This window comes from Puma concolor, chromosome B3 (genome assembly GCF_028749965.1).
Source record: "Puma concolor isolate L17-30 chromosome B3, mPumCon1.1.hap2, whole genome shotgun sequence".
NCBI classification, from domain to species: Eukaryota; Metazoa; Chordata; class Mammalia; order Carnivora; family Felidae; genus Puma; species Puma concolor.
The window spans coordinates 16,095,622-16,111,152 of NC_141672.1; the positions used below are offsets into that span (position 1 = coordinate 16,095,622).

Below are 15,531 nucleotides of genomic sequence, written 5' to 3' on the forward strand. Positions count from 1 at the left end.
TTTTTTATCCATTCTGATACCCTATGTCTTTTGGTTGGCGCATTTAGTCCATTTACATTCAGTGTTATTATAGAAAGATATGGGTTTAGAGTCATTGTGATGTCTGTATGTTTTATGCTTGTAGTGATGTCTCTGGTACTTTGTCTCACAGGGTCCCCCTTAGGATGTCTTGTAGGGCTGGTTTAGTGGTGACAAATTCCTTCAGTTTTTGTTTGTTTGGGAAGACCTTTATCTCTCCTTCTATTCTAAATGACAGACTTGCTGGATAAAGGATTCTCAGCTGCATATTTTTTCTGTCTAGCACACTGAAAATCTCGTGCCAATTCTTTCTGGCCTGCCAAGTTTCAAAAGAGAGATCAGTCACGAGTCTTATAGGTCTCCCTTTATATGTGAGGGCACGTTTACCCCTTGCTGCTTTCAGAATTTTCTCTTTATCCTTGTATTTTGCCAGTTTCACTATGATATGTCGTGCAGAAGATCGATTCAAGTTACGTCTGAAGGGAGTTCTCTGTGCCTCTTGGATTTCAATGCCTTTTTCCTTCCCCAGTTCAGGGAAGTTCTCAGCTATTATTTCTTCAAGTACCCCTTCAGCACCTTTCCCTCTCTCTTCCTCCTCTGGGATACCAATTATGCGTATATTATTTCTTTTTAGTGTATCACTTAGTTCTCTAATTTTCCGCTCATACTCCTGGATTATTTTATCTCTCTTTTTCTCAGCTTCCTCTTTTTCCATAACTTTATCTTCTAGTTCACCTATTCTCTCCTCTGCCTCTTCAGTCCGAGCCGTGGTGGTTTCCATTTTGTTATGCATTTCGTTTAAAGCGTTTTTCAGCTCCTCGTGACTGTTCCTTAGTCCCTTGATCTCTGTAGCAAGAGATTCTCTGCTGTCAGCTATACTGTTTTCAAGCCCAGCGATTAATTTTATGACTATTATTCTAAATTCACTTTCTGTTATATTATTTAAATCCTTTTTGATCAGCTCATTAGCTGTTGTTATTTCCTGGAGATTCTTCTGAGGGGAATTCTTCCGCTTGGTCATTTTGGATAGTCCCTGGCGTGGTGAGGACCTGCAGGGCACTTCCCCTGTGCTGTGGTGTATAACTGGAGTTGGTGGGCGGAGCCGCAGTCAGACCTGATGTCTGCCCCCAGCCCACCGCTGGGGCCACAGTCAGACTGGTGCGTGCCTTCTCTTCCCCTCTCCTAGGGGCGGGATTCACTGTGGGGTGGGGTGGCCTGTCTGGGCTACTTGCACACTGCCAGGCTTGTGATGCTGGGGACCTGGCGTCTTAGCTGGGGTGGGTAGGCAAGGTGCACAGGGGCAGGAGGGGCAGGCTTAGCTTGCTTCTCCTTAGGTGATCCACTTCAGGAGGGGCCCTGTGGCAGCAGGAGTGAGTCAGATCCGCTGCCGGGGGTTTGGCTCCGCAGAAGCGCAGAGTTGGGTGTTTGCGCGGAGCAAGTTCCCTGGCAGGAACTGGTTCTCTTTGGGATTTTGGCTGGGGGATGGGCGGGGGAGATGGCGCTGGCGAGCGCCTTTGTTCCCCACCAAACTGAGCTCTGTCGTCCGGGAGCTCAGCAGCTCTCCTTCCCTTTGTCCTCCAGCCTTCCCGCTTTCTGAGCAGAGCTGTTAACTTACGACCTCCCAGACGCTAAGTCGCGCTTGCTGTCGGAACACAGTCCGTCAGGCCCCTCCGCTTTTTGCAAGCCAGACTCGGGGGCTCTGCTTGGCCGGCCAGCCACCCCTCCGCCCCGGCTCCCTCCCGCCAGTCCGTGGAGCGCTCACCGCCTCGCCGCCCTTCCTACCCTCTTCCGTGGGCCTCTCGTCTGCGCTTGGCTCCGGCGACTCCGTTCTGCTAATCCTCTGGCGGTTTTCTGGGTTATTTAGGCAGGTGTAGGTGGAATCTAAGTGATCAGCAGGACGCGCGGTGAGCCCAGCGTCCTCCTACGCCGCCATCTTCCTGTCTTCCGCCACCTGTTTTTTAAAAAGGGCTGGGGTGCCTGGGTAGCTCAGTCCACTAAGCGCCCATCTCTTGATTTTGTCTCAGGTCATGATCTCACAGTTCCTGAATTTGAGTCCTGTGTCAGGCTCCATGCTGATAGCAGGGAGCCTGCTTGGGATAGTCATTCATTCATTCATTCATTCATTCATTCTCTCTCAAAATAAATAAATAAGTAAATAAACAAACAAACAAACTTTAAAAACAGGGGAGGGATACTTTCTTGTTTTCCCTTTCTCTGAGCAGTTCACTGCTTTAGATATCTGAAATTCAAATCTATACCTTGGGCTGGCCTTAAACCTTATCTCCCTCCCATTCTTGTTCAGTCTACAGAACAAACATCAGGCTTACTAAGAGTTAGCTGGTGCCTTTAGAGTAAAGTGGATGTGGGAGCTTTCTTACCTTCCAGGATTCCTATGTGAAATCACTTTGTTTTTGTTCCAGATTTCTTAATTCCTTGACAGCTCAGCAGTGCATTTAAAAAGACGTTTTTACATTTTATCTAGCATTTTTAGTTTTTGGCAGGAGAGATGTTTTAGGGTATTTTGTCAGTGCTACTGTTAGAATGGAAGTCTCTCTTCTGTTTCTTAATGTGAAGAACTACGCATATGTGAATATTAACAAGATGAAATACATCCAGCCCTTCTCTATTAGGTCTATAAAACATAAATGTGTAAGTTTTGATGTTTTGATGCCCATGAGTAGAATTTGTTTATAATTTGCTTCCTTTTTGATTTGTTTGCTTTTTATTCCCTCATGGACTTCCTGGATATAATTCAGCGCTTGGTTTCAGTTGGACTTGATTCAAAGAATGCAGTTTGTGTTTGGGATTGGAAAAGGGGAAAAATGTTATCTATGGCCCCTGGCCACACAGACAGAGTAAGTATTCTCCTTTGGGGTTTCTACTGGGTACTGGATGGGGGAAAAGCCAGAGGAGAGCCAGAGGATTTTGTGTTTCTGTACTTTGTTATTGCCAGGTAGTTCATATGTAACTAATAATTTAAAGTACAACTGTAAATACTCAGAAAATTTTAGAACGTGTATGTATTGTAGTATTCAAAAATATGACTCAGTATGCATAGTGTTAGCGCTAAACTTTTAACCATTGTTTGCTTCAGGATAAATGATGAATGGTTCATGCCTATGGTCTATTTAGTATGGTTTATCACTAATGTGTTATGTATATATCACAAAGTGAAAAATGATATGTATGTGTGAATTTGAAATTATGTATTCATATTAAAAATTTTAGAGACCTAACATTTTTTACTTTGGAAACTTGTTAAAAATACATTCCTTGTTCTAAGCTATATAAAGTTAATCATAAAAAATACTTTGTAGTCAACTTTTTAATTAAATTTACTTTTATAAACATACATCAAAAACGTTGTTATAAGCCTTGTAAAATGTCTCATTTGTGTGTGTGTGTGTGTGTGTGTGTGTGTAGTAAAATTATGACCTGAAGCAGCACAGGAGATACAGTGTTTGATTCTATTGGGGGGGGGGGGCGGGGGTGGAATCTATGAATGAATCTATAAAAGTAGCATAGAAAATTTTGTGTGTATTTGCATTTTGGAAAATAAACTTGTCTTTTAGGAGATTCTCAAAAGGGCCTGTTACACACTCACAAACACAATTTAGATAATTATTAAAGTGTAACAGATCAGATTTGTATATTTTAATTAGGTAATTGCATATTCTGACTTAAAGCATTACACACTTTGGATTTAGTAAATAGATTATTATGAAGAATGGTACTGTTGGAATTTTTAAAGTATTTTTGTAGTTAGTATTTAAAGTTGCATCAATATGGTTTTCATATAATCTGTGTATGGTGACTTGTTAAACATTAATTTATAAGATGTAATCCTTATTATTACTGAAGAATATAATTTTATACATTTTTAAAGGTAATAAGCATCTTAGGTGATTATGCAGGCAGGTGTTAAAAGAAACATGGTGAAGAGTAACAGAATTGTTTTTTTCTGCTATGAAATTATTTTTCAAGAGCTTTTCTTTTGTTATTAAAGTACATGTTTCTATTGCATATTTTCAGCTGGGTTTTTTGTCGTTTGCTATTATAACAAAAATGGTTGGTTAGAGTTTAGAATTTTGGCAATCTTAGACAAGAACAAAGCCTGAGATCTCCAAATTTTAAGTATAAGGTAATTTTGTTTGACCCATAAACAATAAAGAAAGCTAAAAAATAAAAACAATTTTCACTGTGAAATAAATATTTGGATTCTTTATGTAAGTAGTTTTGTATGGTAGAAAACTATAAAAACATTCCCTATTTCAGTTGCTTAAAAAAGTTCTCGGGGCACCTGGGTGGCTGAGTTGGTTAAGCATCTGGTTCTTGATTTCAGCTCAGGTCGTGATCTCACAGTCAGTGAGATTGAGCCCTGCGTTGGGCTTTGCACTGACAGTGTGGAGCCTGCTTGAGATTCTCTCTCCTTTCTCTCTGCCCTGCCCTCTCTCTCTCTTTCTCTCAAAATAAATAAACATTAAAAAAAGTTCTCTGTTTCTAGGTGTGTTAAGTGTACATTCTATTCATTATGTTTTCTGTGCAGAAATTATGTAGGTACTTGCCTCATGCCCTAGTTCTGTTGAACATTCTTGCGACTTACAGACGAAATTTTTTATTTTTTTTAATGTTTACTTATTTTTTTAGAGAAAGTGAGAGAGGGAGAGAGGTGGAGAGAGAGGGAGAATCCCAAGTAGGTTCTTTGCTGTCAGCCCAGAGCCTGACACAGGGCTCCATCTCAGAAACCATGAGACCATGAGCATAGCTGAAATCTAGAGTCAGAAACCTAACTGACTGAGCCACTCACATGCCCCTGGACCAGATTTTTTAAAAAATTAAAAAGAGGCATTAATTTTCACTTCACTAGTTGTTTCATAAAGTTCATAGAAGCTAAGAAATAATTTTTTATTAATATTTTATTTTTATTTCAAATTTTTAAATTCTGCTTAATATATATGGTAAAATTGGTTTCAGGAGTAGAATTTAGCAATTCATCACTTACATATAACATCCAGTGCTCCTCACAGCACCCATTACCCTTTTGGCCCATCCCTCACACATTTCTCCTCTAGCAACCGTAAGTTTGTTCTACATAGTAAAGAGTCTTCTATGATTTGCTTCCCTCTCTTTTTTTCCCCCTTTCCCCTATGTTCATGTTTTGTTTCTTAAATTCCACATATGAGTGAAACCATATGGCATGTCTTTATTTAAGAAATAATTTTTGTTCATATCATTTACATATTTATTTCTCATGAGATTGTGAAGTGTGGGATTCTGATTATTATTCATTGAAGAATATTGTTTTATGATAGGTAGGGTGTTGGGGCATTTGGTCTTTTGGATGGATTCTTAAGTGATTCTGAAAATAAGTATTTTAACCATGAATCTGATTTGTTTACAGATATTTGATATCTCTTGGGACTTGTACCAGCCAAATAAACTTGTCAGCTGTGGTGTAAAACATATCAAGGTACTAGAAAGGTCTTGTTTTATAATAGTCATGTATACTTACTCTCTGCCCCTAAGTACTCACCACACTATTTACAATTTAGGGGAGTCTTAGGATTTTGACAGTACTTATTTTTAAAATGTCAACATTTTTAACATTCTGTTCAACCTAACAGGCATTTACTGTGTCATTACTGTGTGTGAGGCACTGTAAGGAGTATAGGTATGAGTAGGGAATGAATAAAACACTTTCCATAAAGAAATTTATAGTCTAGTGAAGTAGGTTTTACTACATCGGTCTTGTTTTCTCATGTTTCACCTACAGAGTAAAATGTGAGCATAGGAAGCCAAGCAAAGGAAGAGATTTCCTGCACAGAGATAAGTTGGTGTGACGGAAGCAGCATGGACAGAGTTGGCTTTGCCACTTACCAGCTTAGCTGTTTGACCCGGGATGAGTCATGTAGCCTCACTGAGCTTTTTTCACATCTTAAAAATATGGCTGCTTTTACGTTATATAATCTATATAATCCTTGTAGATTGGATTAAGTAAGGCAGTGTTTATTCAAGTGCTTGTCAGTTCCTAGCACATAGCACCTGGTCATCTTTCTGACAGTATTATCTTTTCCTCTCTCTATATTTACTCTTTGATTTGACCTCACCCTTTGGTAGCCACTGTTTATTATGCTTATGAAAGCTCTGAATTTTGTTTTATAATTATAGTTCAGGTTTTGAAGCCCATATAGTCAGTGGTGATATTCATTCTTATGTTTACAATTACTTTGAAATCCCTGGTGCACATTGGAAATACTTGCTTCTTCCCCTCTCTGATAGAACAGTTCCTTACAACAGTTAATTCCTAGTAAGTAAGGTTCTGTGTTTACATCCTTTCTTTTGGTATGCTTACTCCGTCTGCATTTTCTCCAAAGCATCTTTAGCTGCCACTGCAATTCTGGTTTTGATATTCTGGTACTGATTTGATAATGAGTAGTATTAAGTCTTTATTTCTTTAACAGATACTCAGCAAAAGTCTTTATGCTAGATTTAAGGTAGAAATCTAGCATAGATTTGTACCTTACTGCAAGGGTAGTACAAATACTACAAAGGTAGACATTTTTGTCTTTTTCATCTGTGATGAACAAGATGGTGTTTGTTATTCTTGATATAAAATGCTTAATAAATTATTGGCAAATTAATAAACATTACTGTTTTGTATTATAAATAAAACTGAAAGTTCCATTTTCAGGTATTAAACACATGATTCTTCTGAATTAAACTATATTTTTACTGAGTGACATTTCTTTTCTTGTAGTTGAGTCAATGGAAAGTATGGTAGATGTCTTTACAGGCAGTACACGTGAGGAAACGAAGTCCCAAAGATGATCTAGAACTTCACTGGCCAGTACAGTAGCAACTAGCTACATGTAGCTATTTAAGTTAATTAAAGTTAAATAAAGTTTAATCACTTCTTCTGTCACCCCAGTCATCACATTTCAAATGCTTAAGACCCACATGTATCCAGTGGTTACTCTATTGGACAGTGTGTGTATATATATATATGTATAGAGAAAGAGAATATTTTCATCATCGCGGAAAGTTCTATTAGCTAGCATTGATCTGGATTATAGAACATGAGTGCTTTACTCTGAGCATCAAAAATTTTGGATACCTGGGTTTGACTCTCTGGAGATTCTGTCTCAGTTTATCTCTGTGGGGGCTCAGCATACTATGTTTTATCATTTCTCTCAGGTGAGGTCTAATGTGCAGCCAAATTTGAGAATCACTCCTAGATGAAAATAAATAGTAGGTTGAAATAGGGATTTGCTGATAGGAAGAGAACCAGCTATCCTTGTGCAAAGGGATCATGGGGCTTTTAGAATGAAAAATCATAAAAATTCATTGATTAAAGCATTCATTATTGAATGGATAAGTATCATAATTTTTTGAGGCTTCAGGTTTTTTTTTTAATTTTTTTTTTTTAACGTTTATTTTTGAGACAGAGAGAGACAGAGCATGAACGGGGGAGGGTCAGAGAGAGGGAGACACAGAATCCGAAACAGGCTCCAGGCTCTGAGCTGTCAGCACAGCTGTCAGCACAGAGCCTGACGCGGGGCTCGAACCCATGGACCGCGAGATCATGACCTGAGCCGAAGTCGGCCACTCAACCGACTGAGCCACCCAGGCACACCGAGGCTTCAGGTTTTAAACTAAGATCTTTAGGTCTTAAAATAAGATCTCAACAGATGAGGGGAGATGTTTATGTATCAATGTTATTTTAAGTGGTAATTTACTTACTATAAAGTTGAATTTATTCTCTGGGCCAAATTTCTTTATGCAAAACTATTTATTCTGTAAATCAATGCCCTAATCCATTTTTGTTTATTTCTTTCTACACACTATTAAAATTTACCTGAATTCACATAAAAGAATAAAAACCTTGGTCATGAAGATTTATGTTTGACTTCCCATTTTCTCCTAAGAATGAACTAATTATTCCAAATGTGTATCTTTTAAGCTTGACAAGTAAAAGAATTGCTCAGCTTTGAAAATATCAGTGAGAACACCATTTTCCCCCCATCTTTACTAACTTTACCTAACTAACGTTAGGTTGGTCCTCTTTCCTAAGAGTGTCTGATGTCTTATCTTCATTTTCATTGCTAACCCATAGCCAAGTCTTTCAATGTCTGAGTTTCATGTAAATTTTTTTCAGAAACTGAAGGGGGGAAGCATAGCCTATTTTTAAAATAATCTAGTTCACCCCCCTTATTCTTACAGATAAGGATTGAAACCAGTGGCTTATCAGCTATAATATAGCTATTGACAACACTAGGATGAGGATGTGAACATTTGAAAGCTAATGTTTCATAAGGGAATTTCTTAGGTAATTTTTAGTCTGCTAATCTAATATAGCTTCAAAGTACTAGAAATATTTTACTTTATTTTATAAGCATTCTTTGGTAATTTGATTATACTGTGTACCTTTTAGTTCTGGAGTTTATGTGGAAATGCTCTGACCCCAAAACGAGGGGTCTTTGGTAAAACTGGTGACCTTCAGACAATTTTGTGCCTGGCCTGTGCAAGGGATGAATTAACATATTCTGGTGCACTTAATGGGGATATATATGTTTGGAAAGGAATCAATCTTATAAGGACAATACAAGGAGCCCATACTGTAAGTATATTTAAATATTTTAAACACTTTTCGATAACTGCTTACCTTCTTGTAGAGCAAAAGATTATGTAATGTAGCAGACTTTCTAGTCAATTCAGTTACTTGAAAAATGTTGTTCTAACTGAATTAGCCTGTTTTCAAGATTTCAGTGAAGAAGTGTTATGCAATTAGACATGCAGATATTTATTAAATTAGTATAATTACTACCTTGTTCAAGCCATTGCTCTGGTATTTGTATCTTCCTCAGAGTATTATTGATAAAAAGCTTATTAAATTCAACAGTAAAAGTATTCTAGATTAACTACAACAGAATAAAGCTAGAACTCTTGTGGGTAATATTCTAGAAAAAATATACCTTTTTAATTTTAATATTATTATTTCATTAAGTGAGTGGCAACGGAATTTAATTTTTGTAATTCCTGAGATTTTCATATAGAAAAGTTATCAAACTGGGAAAAAATCTGTTGTTAAAACTTTTTAGTGTTTTTTGGATTAGGGATTTTTAGCAGTTGGGTCCCTCACATAATGAAGGGACCTAGAGAGCACAGAGCTGCCCCATGGTGAGCAGTAAGATCTCAAGTAGAAAAGTTATTAAATGTATTTATATGAACCACGATAAATATATAATATGTTACATATTAAATACATTAAAGAACTACTTAGAACAGGACTTGCTTTAAGCAAAAGACCAGAAATATCAGATTCTTTTTCACAAAGGTTGTGGCAACTTACATTTTCATCATCAGTATATAAAAATACCAGTTTGCTCTTCATATTCCTCAGTGCAGGATTTAACCACTGTTGTAAATTTTTGCTTGTTTTCTGGGTGACAAGTAGTAACTTCTTGTTTTGATTTTGTTTCCTAAATATATGTAATTTCATATATTTGTTGACTGGTTGAAATTCCTTTTCTATTAATTGGTTTTTCTTACCCTTTGCTCTTTTTTGTTATTTTTGTCCGTGGGTTTTCTTTATTCATTTGTATGTTAGGGTATTAACCTTTCAGTGGTCATACACATTGCAGATATTTCCCCAATCTGTTTGCCTTTGCTTATATCTTTTGTCATATGAAAAATTTGTTTTCCTTTATGGCTTATGGGTAAACTGCCTTGCATAAAAGGTCTTTCATAGCTCAAAGTTACATAAATGTTCTTTTGACTCTTTTCTAACATTTATTTCTCACATTTAGAATGTAATGTCTACAATTCATTTTTATACGTGGTATAAGGTTTAACTTTATATATGTCTCTATATGTCCATATCATTGGTCATATATTGTACATAGATACATGTATACATAGATTTATTTCTAGATTTTCATTTGTGTTTTCTGTTGTATTTGTTGATTGCTGTCATACCAAAATCTTTTAAAGTGGGTTTCTGCCTACATTACAGATTTTCTTAAAGAGTACATATTGTTAAATTATTTTATTTTCTCCGCTAGGCAGGAATTTTTAGTATGAATGCTTGTGAAGAAGGCTTTGCTACTGGTGGCAGAGATGGCTGTATTCGCCTTTGGGATTTAACTTTTAAACCGATTACTGTGATTGATCTCAGGGAAACAGACCAGGGATACAAAGGTAATAACAAATGTGTCACTACTAGACAGATTCTAAATGTACCAAGGATTGTCTGTTTCTTTAGTAAATATAAATGTAGGTTTTATAAATATAAATGATATTTAAATTTACCCATTCCTACTGTATAGATTTAATTGATCTCCTTTTATTGAAGAGGAGAGTTTGCCTGAAGACAGTCTAGGTTTTCTATTATGACAGGGATTCTTGTATATGTCTAATGCTTATTAAAATGGGATTTACAGAGAGATGGGATAAGGGCTTGCTTAGGTAACCTTGGATTTTGAAAATATTTATCTGTTAGAATGCTAAATATAACTATTTAGCAAACTGTTGAAAATAAAACGTGTTGAGGGTTGAGGAAAGTTTTGTTCAATTGGGAGATTTTTTCTTCTTTAGGGACTTAAAAAATTGATATATTAAAACAGTCTTTCACAATAAAAATAAGAGTTTTATTCACTAGCGCGGTACTTAGGATTGGAAGTTGCAGAAGTCTATGGTTAAGCCTTATTTCAGTCAGCTTACTAGGTGGGTGACCTTGGGCTACATATTTAATCTCCTCCATAAGTGAGAATAAGACTGTCTCCTAGGATTAAATGAGCTAATTTAATATGTATAAAGTGTTTAGAAGACTGTCTGGCACATAATAATCATCTAGTAAATGTTAACTGTTACGCTATTTTCATTCGTTTTGTTGAGCATTATTGTACCTTAAAGTTTGCAAAATAATTTGACACTTTGTCCTATTTGACCTTTACAAGAACATTGTAAAGTTCACAGTATCTTTATGTTGGCCACATGATACAGATGAGAAAGTAGAGAAACACTAGCTTTCCTAAGGTTATAAAAGGGATTGTGGAATATACAGAAAAAGTAGAAGTCTCTCTTTTTAATGCTTTGGTGAACAGATGGAAGAAATGAAATATAGACACATGAAAAGTCAGATTATTATACAGAGAAAAATAGTACAATTACTTTGTCGTTCCTGCTTAATTAATTTTGAGATGGCTGAAGAAGTGGTCAGACTATGGAGTTGTCTATGAGGAAGAAGAACGTATGTCTTGAAGGATGGATAGAAATTAGGCATATAGCAAGAGAGAACTATCATTACAGATAGCAAACAAAATGGATAATTGAAGACAATGTGTAGATCAAAGACTTGGAGATTTCTTTTGTCTTACATCTAAGGGATAAAAGGTACAAAAATTGATTTAGCAGATCGGCATTATGTTATTACAGCACTGATCTTAAATACAATTTACTTTTGACTAGGTTTGTCTGTGAGGAGTGTTTGCTGGCGAGGTGACCACATTCTAGTTGGAACACAGGACAGTGAAATTTTCGAAATTGTGGTGCATGAAAGGAATAAACCTTTCCTAATTATGCAAGGGCATTGTGAAGGTGAACTTTGGGCACTTGCTGTTCATCCTACAAAACCTTTGGCTGTGACTGGAAGTGACGATCGTTCAGTCAGGTAAGCAGATCATAGCATAATTGCATAGGCTGGAATTTTTCCTTAGAAAAACATAAAAACTTCATAAAAATACTTTGATTTAAATATTAACAGCTTACAGTATACAACTGAACATAATTAATTGGTATTTAATAGAATAAACAACTTACAAGATTTCTTTTCTCTTGATAACATAAGTTGAAGATTGTTCCATATCAACATGTTCACAGATATCTCTGTCTTTTTAATAGTCATATAATATCCCACTGCATGGATATACTGTAATTTATTCAACTAAACTATTTTTTCTAATTAAAATAGAGTTGACATATAGTATTACATTAGTTTCAGGTGTATAACATAATGATTCAACAATTATATACTTTACAAAATGCTGACCGCAATGAGTATAGTTATTATCTGTCATCACCAAAGTTATTACAATATTAACTATACTCCTTATGCTGTTCTTTTCATCTTGTGACTTATTTTATAACTGAAAGTTTGTACCTCTTAATCTCCTTCCTCTACTTTTCCCATTTCTCCATCCTCCGCCACTCTGACAACCACGTTTGTTCTCTGTATTTATGAATCTGGGGTTTTTTTTGTTTGTTTTTTAGATTACATATATAAGAGAAATCATATGGTATTTGCTTTTCCTGACTTAATTTGACTTAGCTTAATATCCTCTAGGTCCATTCATGTTGTTGGAAATGGCAAGATTTCATTCTTTTTTTATGGCCAATTCCATTTTGTATATATACCATACCTTGTTTATCCATTAATCTATTTTTTTTCTTTCCAAGATTTTATTTAAATTCCAGTTAGCTAACGTGTAGTACTGGTTTCAGGAGTTGAATTTAGTGATTCATCACTTACATATAACACCCACTGCTCATCACAATTGTCCTCCTTTATCCATCAACCATTTAGCCCATTGCCCTACGGACCTCCCACCCCCCACCAGCCAACCCTCAGTTTGTACTCTATAGTTAAGAGTCTCTTAGGGTTTGTCTCCCTCTCTTCCCCCCTTCCACCTCCCCTATGTTCATCTGTTTTGCTTCTTAAATTCCACATATGAGTGAAATCATATGGTATTTGTCTTTCTCTAACTGACTTATTTCACTTAGCATAATACACTTTAGTTCTATCCATGTCATTGCAAATGGCAAGATTTTATTCTTTTTGATGGGCTGAATAATATTCCAGAGAGTGTGTGTGTGTTTATGTGTGTGTGTGTGTGTATGCACACACACGCGTGTGTACACATCTTCTCTTCTTTAGCCATTCATCAATGGACATTTGGGCTCTTTCTATAATTTGGCCATTGTTGATAGTGCTGCTATAAACATTGGGGTGCATGTACCTCTTCGAGTCAGTATGTTTGTATCCCTTGGGTAAATTCCTAGTAGTTCAATTGCTGGATTGTAGGGTAGTTCTATCTTTAACTTTCTGAGGAACCTCCAGAGCACTGTTGTCCACAGTGTCTGCACCAGTTTGCATTCCCACAAACAGTGTAAGGTTCCCTTTTCTCTGCATCCTTGCCAACATCTATTGTTTTCTGAGTTGTTAATTTTAGCCATTCTGACTGGTGTGAGGTAGTATTGATTTGTGGTTTGATTTGTATTTCCCTGATGATGAGTGATGTTGAACATTTTTTCGTGTGTCTGTTAGTCATTTGAATGCCTTCTTTGGAGAACTGTCTCTTCATGTCTTTTGCCCATTTCTTCACTGGATTTTTTTTTTTTTTGAGTGTTGAATTTGGTAAGTTCTTTATAGATCTGGGATACTAGCCCTTTATCCAATATGTCATTTGGAAATATCTTTTTCCCTGTTATAGGTTGCCTTTTAGTTTTACTGATTGTTTCCTTTGCTTTTCAGAATCTTCTTATCTTGAAGAAGTCCCAACAGTTCATTTTTGCTTTTGTTTCCCTTGCCTATGGAGATGTGTCTAATAAGAAGTAGCTATGGCCAAAGTCAAAGAAGTTGGTGCCCGTGTTCTCCTCTAGGATTTTGATGGTTTCCTTTTGCACATTTAGGTCTTTCACCATCTTTTTTTTTTTTTTTAATTTTTTTTTTTTAACATTTATTTTTGAGACAGAGAGAGACAGAGCATGAACGGCGGGGGGGGGGGGGGGGGTCAGAGAGAGGGAGACACAGAATCTGAAACAGGCTCCAGGCTCTGAGCCATCAGCACAGAGCCCGACGTGGGGCTCGAACTCATGGACCGCGAGATCGTGACCTGAGCCGAAGTCAGCCGCTTAACCGACTGAGCCACCCAGGCGCCCCAGGTCTTTCACCATCTTGAGTTTGTTTTTGTGAATGGTATAAAAAAGGGGTTCTGTATGCATGTTGCTGTCTAGTTTTCCCAATACCATTTGGAAAAAGACTGACTTTTTTCCATTGGAAATTCTTTATTGCCTCATCAAAGATTTGTTGACCATATACTTGTGGGTCTATTTCTGTGTTCTCTATTCTGTTCCCTTGATCTATGTGTCTATTTTTGTGCCAGTACCATACTGTCTTTATGAGTACAGCTTTGTAATACAGCTTGAAGTCTGGAATAGTGATGCCTGCCACTTTTCTTTTTCAGTATTGATGTAGCTATTCAAGGTTTCTGGTTCCGTACAAATTTTAGAATTATTTGTTCTAGCTTTGTGAAGAATGCTGGTGTTATGTTGATAGAGATTGCATTGAATGCATAGATTGCTTTGGGTAGTATAGACATTTTAACAATATTTGTTCTTCCAATCCATAGCATGGAATGTTTTTCCTTTTCTTTGTGTCTTCTTCAATTTCTTTCATAAGTGTTTCATAAGTGTAGTTTTCAGACTAAAGATCTACCTGTTTGGTTAGGAATATTCTTAGGTATCTTATAGTTTTTGGTACAGTTGTAAATGGGATAGAGGGATGCCTCAGTGGCTCAGTTGGTTAAGTGTCTGACTTCATCTCAGGTCTGGTCTTACAGTGTGTGAGTTCAAGCCCCACATTGGACTTCACGTTGATGGTGTGGAGTCTGCATGGGATTCTCTCTCCCATTCTCTGTCCTTTCCCCACTCGCATGCCCTTTTTCAAATAACTAATCTTTAAAAATTTTTTTTTTCAACGTTTATTTATTTTTGGGACAGAGAGAGACAGAGCACGAACGGGGGAGGGGCAGAGAGAGAGGGAGACACAGAATCGGAAACAGGCTCCAGGCTCTGAGCCATCAGCCCAGAGCCCGACGCGGGGCTCGAATTCACGGACCGCGAGATCGTGACCTGGCTGAAGTCGGACGCTTAACCGACTGCGCCACCCAGGCGCCCCACAAATAACTAATCTTTAAAAAAGTGAATGGGATCGATTCCTTGGTTTCTGTTTCTGCTGCTTCGTTACTGGTGTATAGAAATGCAGCAGTTTCTATACGTTGATTTTATATCCTGCGACTCTGCTGAATTCATGTGCCAGTTCTAGCAGTTTTTTGATGGAGTCTTTTGCATTTTCCATGTAGAGTACCATGGCATCTGTGAAGAGTAGAAGTTTGACTTTTTCTTTGCCAATTTTATACATTAGTATGTTGATGAGTACTTAAGATTGTTTCCATATCTTGGCTGTTATAAATAATGCAGCAATGAACATGGGAATATATGTATATTGTTGAATTATTGGTTTTGGTTTTTTGAGTCAGTACCCAGAAGTGCAGTTACTGGCTTATATGGTATTAATATTAATTTTGGGGGGAACTATCCATATTGCTTCCTTATTGGCTGTACCAATTTACCCTCCCACGAGTAAGACACAAGAGTTCCTTTTGTCCACATCCTCACTAAGACTTGTTATTTCTTGTCGTTAGACACTAGCCATTCTGACAAGGGTGAGGTGATTAT

General features: G+C 37.0%; 1 protein-coding gene across 10 annotated transcripts in view; it reads left to right on the plus strand.

The window, feature by feature from the left end:
* The window catches only part of EML5 (EMAP like 5), a 190,514-nt gene that overhangs the window by 38,185 nt on the left and 136,798 nt on the right, over positions 1 to 15,531 (plus strand). For 9 of the 10 annotated variants that reach the window (XM_086709055.1, XM_086709057.1, XM_086709056.1 and 6 more), the window contains 5 exons: positions 2,775 to 2,873; positions 5,420 to 5,488; positions 8,450 to 8,635; positions 10,080 to 10,215; positions 11,485 to 11,686. In XM_086709055.1, coding sequence (XP_086565181.1) covers positions 2,775 to 2,873; positions 5,420 to 5,488; positions 8,450 to 8,635; positions 10,080 to 10,215; positions 11,485 to 11,686 — 692 coding nt within the window. Of the gene's footprint in view, positions 1 to 2,774; positions 2,874 to 5,419; positions 5,489 to 8,449; positions 8,636 to 10,079; positions 10,216 to 11,484; positions 11,687 to 15,531 lie in introns of those variants that run through there. The other variant, XM_086709064.1, reaches the window with a different exon arrangement.